The sequence below is a fragment of the Zingiber officinale genome, chromosome 8A (assembly GCF_018446385.1).
Source record: "Zingiber officinale cultivar Zhangliang chromosome 8A, Zo_v1.1, whole genome shotgun sequence".
In the NCBI taxonomy this organism is placed as follows: domain Eukaryota; kingdom Viridiplantae; phylum Streptophyta; class Magnoliopsida; order Zingiberales; family Zingiberaceae; genus Zingiber; species Zingiber officinale.
In genome coordinates, this window is record NC_056000.1 from 46,968,470 (window position 1) to 46,977,275 (window position 8,806).

General features: G+C 36.7%; 2 protein-coding genes across 3 annotated transcripts; both read left to right on the forward strand.

Moving 5' to 3' along the window:
- The first annotated feature begins 108 nt into the window (after positions 1–108).
- On the forward strand, positions 109–3,745 carry LOC122008839 (carboxylesterase SOBER1-like). Of its 2 annotated transcripts, none has more exons than XM_042564701.1 (6): positions 109–418; positions 789–841; positions 1,677–1,800; positions 1,895–2,016; positions 3,119–3,226; positions 3,358–3,745. In XM_042564701.1, the coding sequence occupies exons 1-6, from the start codon at positions 151–153 to the stop codon at positions 3,448–3,450; spliced, it is 768 nt and encodes a 255-aa protein (XP_042420635.1). In that variant the 5' UTR covers positions 109–150; the 3' UTR covers positions 3,451–3,745. The 2 variants fall into 2 exon arrangements, with proteins under 2 accessions (XP_042420635.1, XP_042420636.1); XM_042564702.1 differs by having other exon boundaries at positions 110–418; positions 3,364–3,745.
- A 1,484-nt stretch (positions 3,746–5,229) lies between these two features.
- On the forward strand, positions 5,230–6,088 carry LOC122011475. Its single transcript, XM_042567869.1, has one exon. It carries the CDS (start codon positions 5,349–5,351, stop codon positions 5,904–5,906), a length of 558 nt encoding a protein of 185 aa, XP_042423803.1. The 5' UTR covers positions 5,230–5,348; the 3' UTR covers positions 5,907–6,088.
- The last annotated feature ends 2,718 nt before the right edge of the window (positions 6,089–8,806 follow it).

The window sequence follows — 8,806 nt, forward strand, 5'->3', positions numbered from 1 at the left end:
CGCCGATATATTATTTATTTATTTATCATTCAGTTTTTTTCTAACTTAAATTACTTTCTAATTGGCCCGGCCCAATTACGATCCATACATTCTATTTCAATACGTCATCTGCCGCAGGTCTTTTTCTATGCGGACTTCGTCGGACGACTCATGAGCCTCCGATCGGTTCCCCTCTTCCTCCGCCCACTCGCCGTCGCCGCCGTCATTGTCACCGTCGTCTCCCTTCTCTCCTCCCTCCTCAGCCGCCAGATCCCTCCGCCGCCGCAGCTCTCCGCTCGTAGCTTCTTGGTATGGCTCCACGGATTGGGCGACTCCGGCCCTGCCAACGAGCCCATCCGCACTTTCTTCTCTTCCCCCGAGTTCAATCGCACTGAGTGGTCATTTCCCTCTGCTCCTCTCGCTCCCGTTACCTGCAACAGTATGTCACATCCCTTCTCGATTAGATCTGTTTCTTTCGTGTTGTTTTAGAGCAGATTCGGTGTGCGTTTGATCGTTTCACCGTTCAGTTCTTCCTCATTAGTATGTGAATCGCTTGGATAACTTTCATTAACCTAGGATTCTCTAGTCTAAGGTTTGTGCCGTTGGATGTAGTCTCCTGTTCGTCTACATAGATGGAAACACGTAAAAGATTTTTTTTTTTTTGTCTGACTTGGGGAATCTCTACATGAATTAGCACTCATCTGAGATGTATTGCTGATGAACTCTAAGATTAATCTAAGTTTCGAACATACAACAATTAGATTGAATGAAAATTGTGCTTACTCTTTTCTGCTTTTTTGCGTTTGCAGATGGAGCAGTCATGCATTCCTGGTTCGACATTTATGAGATACCCGTGACTGCTGTAAGTGAATATTGAATTTGCATCAGGATTAAAGTTTACAAGAAATATTAACTGAGGATTGAAATTACATTTTCATAGGTCCATTAACCATGATTAAAGAACTGCACCTTTCAGGTTAAACAAATTCCTTTAAATTTAATGGTCGTTCAATATTTTTGAGGCATAACTTCGTTATATTAATAATTAATCATCATTGTTGAAGTAAGTGGGGGAAAAAACTAGCAGGCTGAAATTCAAGAGTCCTCAAGGTGTGAGAGATTGATTTCTTCCTTAATCTTGATGATTTGTCGCAATTCTTTTGATTTGGTTTTCTCTTTCAGTTAATGAGATAAATCCACTTGACACATTTGAGGTTCTTTGTATACATAATTGTTTCTTTATGTAAGGAATCATGGGCTGAGATATTTATTGCAATGAATGTTTTAATCACAGTGCAAGAGACCTAATATAAGAAGTAATGTAGGATTCCTCAGTTTCATTTATGATATTGCATTTTGCCAAGTTGTATTAAAATATAAAGTTTGACTTAGCATAGGTGGACAGTTTATAGGTTAAATTTGCTAGATCAACAAGATTCTTCAGTCTGTTGATGGTGCCACTATATTTTGATGGAATTCTAGAGATTAATTTTACCTCCTCGATAGGTATAAGTAAATAATCAGGATTTAATTACTTAATAATTAAATCATCGACCAGCAGATTTCTTCACCTATGTTTAAAGCATTTATTAACCAATATACATCTTTGGTATGCAGTACCTTCGACATGGTCCTTTGAATAAATTGACTAATTAGTTTCTTTGAAAAATTAAAATAATCTGTTGTGTGTTAATTAGGTATCTCCCAATGATGAAAATAGTGTCCTTGAAGCAGTCAAGACAGTGCATGCAATTATAGACAAGGAGGTTGCTGCTGGCACACCCACTAAAAACATATTTATCTGTGGATTTAGTCAAGGAGGTAATGGTGTTGCTAATTTTTTTGATGGGTTTACTATTATGATTTATGCTGAGAGACCAAGGAACTGCTAAGTATGCTTGCAACTATCCTCCAGGTGCTTTGACATTAGCAACTGTATTGCTTTATCCAAAGACTTTGGGAGGTGGTGCAGTATTCAGTGGATGGGTACCTTTTAACTCATCAATAATAGCATCCATTTCCCCTGGTGCCAAAAAGGTTTGTGGACATTGACTTCCTCCTTTGCAATGTTTTTCTTTTAATGTGAACTTGATTCATACATGATTATTGCTTCTTATGGTTGATTTACTTAGCTAGACAAATCATAATTGTCTTGATATTGACAAAATCTACTTGACATACTAGAGTCATTTCATCTAGATTTTTTCATGAAGGCTATATGCATCCCAAATATTATGGTGTAATATTAAGTCTAAATTGAATGAACAAGCTAATTCTCATCTCTCTTGAGTCGACCTCTTTCAACAAAGTGGTATCTGGTTAAGATGGTCTCACAAAGCAATTTGGCCTTCCAATACCCATGCCCTACCTAAGAGTATAACAATTTATCAACTCGAATGAACGCAATTTTCATATGACATAGAGTTTGGAAAATCATTGAAAAAGGATATGTGGAATTCAAAATGTAGGAGCATTTAAAATAATGCCAAAAGGATATTTTGAAGAGAGAGAGAGAGAGAGAGACCATTATGTTCCCACTATTAGCTACCTAGGTTGGGATGATGAAAAGGTGTTCCTCTCTAGTTGTCTTCTTTCTCTTTTCCTTTGTGCAAGAGATCCAACAACTTTCTCATATTTTTCGCTCCATGGTTGGTCACCTTTTGCTGTGTAAATTACTAGTGCAAACCCTGCTCTTTAATAATGCAAGACTTGCTTCTTTCAGTTAATCTATTTTCTTGACAGTATATAAACATTGGTGTCCTTGAAATAAGTTGTCTGGAAACAGCTTCATGCCATGTCACAAGTTTGCATCAGATGCTTGTCCTAGGAAATGATATCAAAGTTCAAGTTACAAATTCTATAGTATGTTGGTCTCCAGAAGTAGTAAATGATCGAAGTCAGCAAATGAACAATCTACTAGCAGAATAGATGGCTGATTGCTCACTTCCTGTCAGGAGTGTGTGCTGTAAATAAAATTTATTGATATTTTGAAGCTCAAACAAGATCACCCTGTTGTTGTTTTCGTTAATAGTTTAACTTCTAATTCTTGGTAGCTACGATTTCTTTATGCAACATGAGATCAATTATCTTCGAAAGCATCCCTAGTTGCCTACTGAAACAAACTCTTGCAATTTTGCAGACACCTATGTTATGGTTCCATGGAATGGTCGATGAAGTTGTGCTGTTTGACGCCGGTAAAGCTGCACCTTCTTTTTTGGAACAGGCTGGTATCCAATGTGAATTCAAGGTAATTTGTCAATTCTCTACTTAGCTTTTGACCCTTTCTCTTTGTTCTCTCCATTTTTTACTTGGTTGCCATATTTTGAGGTTTTCTTTTCCTACACTGGAGTTCTCTTAGTTGATCAATTCTTTTTTCAACCACAGGCCTATCCTAGTCTTGGTCATTCTATCACCAAAGAAGAGTTACAATACCTCGAGCCATGGATCAGGACTCAGCTGAAGAGTCAATGAAATCTCCAACCTGCCTTCATGACATTGTCACACCAAGCTGTAAAGGAATGACCTCTGTTTGTAGCTCACATTTAATAAGGATTTATGCTCAAAGCATGACTAGGGAAACCGCAAATATTGATGGTATAGCATCTGCCTCTATCTTTCTGGGATAGTAACTGTAATGTTGATGAAATGATTTGGAGATATGTTTTTGTTGTGCACATATTGTAAAAAAAATTAAATTAAATAAAGACAAACTAATCTGATGATGGAAATGAACACTATAGTCTTAAATGAAGCAGATTCAATGAAATGCTTTGTTGTCCTTTGAAGATGTGTTTACTTGGATAGAAAGTTAGAGACAAAGACTTGTGTCACTTCCTTTCTTCTCTTTCATTCAAACAAATCTTTAGCCTTAATACCCATTTCCAGTCCTATATGTTCTGAAGCTTCTTACTGATTTCATATACTTTTTATCTCGACTCCTGTATATGCTATAACTAAATCTTAGTGAAATTCCAAATTGCAATGATGGTTTTCTTTTTGTCTTAGCCCTAAAATATTCTAACATGGATGAAAGATTATCTTCCATTTGGGGATACAGATTTAAACTCCAACCTAGTAGAAAGTCCTACAAATCTAATTTGCTTATTAATAGACAAAGCAAATGATTAAAAGTTAGAAGAGACTGAACTAAGACCACAGACTCAACTAAGACCACCTCTTGTTTCATTATGTTGAGTACCACACTCATATAATAAAGTTGGCAATACACTATAATCAGGTTGGTCATACAGTAACTAATTGTTCAAACTTTTCTCTGGTGTGATCGTCATTTGATGCAAACAATACTATTGCGACTCTTTTAAATTCATAATAAAGCAGTTTAATTTTTTAAAAAAATAATAGTAATAAAGGTATTGGGATTGAAAAGAGCATTTGAGCTAATCAAATATTTGAATTAATGATAATATGATGATTATCCTATGAGTAGGATCGCACCTAAAGTCTAATGGCTTATAAGTCATGTCCTTGTTGCCTCACCTTCATCTCATAGCATGAGGTCACACACTAAGTCCAAATCACCCTCACTCAAGGTCAAGCTTCAAGTCACAACACACCTACTCTTCACCAACCAGCCAAGGATAGACATGGTTAGATGATCCACAATCAAAGAAGCTACATATATACGTGTGTCTATTTTATCTTTTAGCACCTATAATTAAAAGTTAGTTTAGACTTGGTCATTATTCTCTCTTTGAAAATGTCATCACCTGATCCATAGACTCCCCGAAACTATACCTGCTTGACTAAACTTTAAAATTATCTACTTTATTATCTGAATCTAAACTAATAAACCATTAAATATAAATTTTTCATTTTGGCTCAATTTTAATAAGCATTATGAATTCATCATTATTAGTCTGAGCACTTTTACTAATACCAAAGTTGATAAATCAACAACATTTATTGATAGTAAAATGTAAAATCATCATCGTAATGCCCCTCCAAGATAACCCTTCACACTGTCTAATAAAAAAATTAAATCATAGAAAACTTTGCCTAACAATAGCCACACATGCATGGAGGAGTTACAACAACAGAACAGTGGTAGGTAGGCGAAATGACAATAGTGGAGTATATGAGTATTTTAATGATGTTTATGAAAGTTTGAGGGGTAAAATGATAAATTTGAAATTTTCACGGGCAAATTGAAAAGAAAATTCATGTGTGGGGTAAAAATTAAAATGAAATTATCTTCCATTTTTCAATGTTACCGGCAGCATAAAGAGATAATGGTGCTCTCTTTCTCTCTGTCCATCGCCAGATACCTCGTTCTGGTTTCAAAGGCGCCACCCTTTTCCCTTCTTCTCCCATTAAAAGGTCCTCTTTTTTTGCTGTTCCGCCGGCGTGCGATGAAGAAGCTCGGCGACGGAAAGGGGCGGAAGGTTCACCCATCCCCGGCGCCGCAAGATCAGCTGGCGGCGCTCCCCGCGGCCGTGCTGGCGCTGGCGGCTGCGCTGAACTCGGAGGATCAGGAAGTCCTGGCCTACTTGCTCTCCGGCGGCGGGAGGCCGTGGAGGGAGCGGCAGCGGGTGCACCCCCCGGAGCTGGGCTGCGCCTGCTTCGGGTGCTACAAGAGCTTCTGGGCGCGGTGGGACGCGTCGCCGAACCGGCACGTCATCCACCGCATCATCGACGCCGTCGAGGAGGGCCTGGAGAAGAGGGACCAGCGCAGCGTCGACGGAGGCGAGGGGCGCCGCCGGAGGCAGAGAAGGCGGAAAGGCGGCGCCTTGGCGACGGCGGAGGGCCCGGAATTAGGAGGGCTCTCGGGTGGTGATGACGGTGAACAATACCATGAAGAAGAAGAGGAGGAGGAGGAAGAAGAAGACGAAGGTAATGGTGAGAGCAAGAGCTCAGTGAGGAGGTTGATGAGATTTATTGGGGAAAGTGTTTGGGGAGCTTGGAATTGAATGGAAGCACGGATGATGGAGATAAACAAGGCTACTGAATTCTCTACCTATTTTGTCACCTGTTTGCTTGATCGATCTCACTTTCTTTGTTGACAGAGAAAGAAGAGAATAACTCTTCTCTAGTTTCGGTTTTTGTAAACAAAAACAGATTTTCAGAAGGAAAAAAAGTCATTATTAGTTCAGTATGCTCTCCCATGTTTCCAGACTTACAACTCTGTTTGATGACTTGTGACGGGAAACAGGAACAATACAGGTAAAAGTTAACTAGACAAACACAGCAGAGTGTGTTCTTTCCAAATAACTTTTACACAATTGGCACTCGAACAAAATCAGTGTAGGATGACAGGAAAATCATATGACATGCAGGAAACATATCTGTAACTCGAAATAAAAGAACAAAAAATTATAGGTAGCATATCTCTTGATTACAGTCACATTCATTCCACAAGTTGTCCAAAATGAAAATCATCTAATAAGTTCAATCCAAAATGACATTAGTCTAACAAGTTTTGTCCAAAATAATATCATAACTATCTAAAAGTATATATATCAAAATATAAGTAATAATAACCTAATTAAAATATCTAATTAATTATCCTAAATGCATTTGGCAATGCCAAGTTGTCAACCTTCCCACATTCATAATTTCTTGCCCTGAGAAATCAAAAAGTTTCATTAACTCATCCATAATTTCTTATTATTATCACAGTAGCATATATGTTATTTCAAACATAATGATTGTGAATCCAACATTCAATCCTTATTTGATTTTATTTTCTGAGATGGGAAATAGCTACCCAAGTTTTATAAGAGACAATTAACACTAGTAAAAAGTCATGAAAGATGTTAAATTTGCCCTGCCAAAAGTCTCTAACACCTGCGACGATAATCTTGTGTAGATTCCCTAAAACCTTAAACCCCTAAAATAAAAATATCAGACAAAGCAACAAAGCCCTTTCTTGTGTAGATTCTCTACCACCTTAAGAAGTCATCGTATCATTCCACACAACAGGACTAAAAGTCCAAAAATTTAAAGCAGGAATTTACTTCTTCGCTGGTGGCAAGCTTTGAAATGAATGGATCCAAAGATGTGAGAATCAGTCAGTGTTTTCAAGAAACAATCCCAATCCGCTACGGTTTTAGTTATATCTCGGGCGGATTAAAATTTTAGGGGAAGAGTAAAATTCAGAGGATAATTTTGAGATTTTTTTTTTAAATTCCGGTATGTTACATTTCCACGATATTTATGATCAGGATTATGTATTCCTACTTTTTTACGAGATGGGCATACGTTATTATTTGAAAATCACACTTATGTACTAGTCATTATTCCAAAGGATAGTAGCCGTCCGTGATTTATCTCCTCCGTGTTTGTCCTGGGACGGATTGACGGGGGCGCTGGGATGAGCGTATTCGTCTTTTTACCACAATTATTTGAAAATCACGCATTACTTAATAAAAATAACATAAACTTAAATAGATAATCAAAATTATCAATAATAATCATCCACCAAACATGTCTAATTGTGCTGATCTATTCCCCTAATTTTATAGATATTTGATTAATAATCAAAAACTAACTATAATTATCAAAAGAATTTTTTTTATTTTAATTAATCTTCAATTGCATAAATAATTCAATTTATGCGGGTGGATAGAATTTAATTTCTAATCTTATATATTTGTTTTTAAGAAATTGATGGAATTTAATTTTATATTTTTAGTATTTGAATTGGCATTTTAATTAAACTTTTTTCTAATGTGATATTATTAGTATTATTTTAATTATTACTTATTTTCTAGTCGTTTAGGGTACTCTTGTTAGGGTTTTTCTTGCCGCTATCGAGCAATAATTTAGTTCGGGTTTCTAGCACCGCTCTCGTCCAAGTTTCTATTGTGTCGAACGCAGACTGCACAATAGCCAAGCGGACCCAATGTCTAGGTGGCTGAGAGGTTGAGCGATGGAGACAACCGAACGGGCAAGCAGCCAGGTGAGCGGTCGGACGAGTGAGCATGCAACTAAGTGACCAAGTCGCAGATCTAGACGAGTGTCTGACCGGGTAGTGAGGCCGAGTAGAAAGAGCCGTCAAATGAGCAAGGCGATTGAGTCACAGATCAGATCGAGTGACCGACCGAGTAGAATAGCCTCACAGTAAAAGGCAAGGCGACATGAGCAACAAAGCGGTGCCTTGAAATCAACTAATATACCTTGAAACTCCTAATATGAAATTAAAATTTCAATCACAATGAAATCAACTAATAGCCTCTTCCATCTCTTTTCCATTCACATATATCCAACATATTTTTCACAAGTCATAAATACTTACAACATCGAATTCTTCTATGGTGTTTAACATGTTAATAGATATATAGGTTTTTGCAGATTAAAAGATTTGATGCCTACCAACAGCGAGACTATTATATCAAATATCATTGAGGCAATAAAGAATGGTACTTCAGAACATGTGACACATTCATTTAGGTCGAAGTTTAGAATGGATAGGTTTGTGACATCTTTTTGAGTGTTTTATAGATTTACTATAAAACTTTTATTTACAGAAGTTGATAATTTATTTGATGTTTGTACAGTTTAAGGCTATTAATTCAAGGTTCTCTCTCTCGCAATTCATGTCTGAAATGAAGAAGATAGAGGTAATTAATATGAATTGTAAATATATCTCATGTTGTGTTTAGTTAATTGGCAAATAATATTAGCCCTTTTGAAAATTAATATGCTATAAATAATTATCAATTTTTTATTTGTTTGATTCTTAATGATTATATTTAGTCAATTGTAAAAAGATCTTTATTCATTAGACTGTGTTGTGTATTAAAAAGTCGTAACTTATATGATTCTAGTTAATACTGAAACATATTGAAGTATATATAAATATATATAT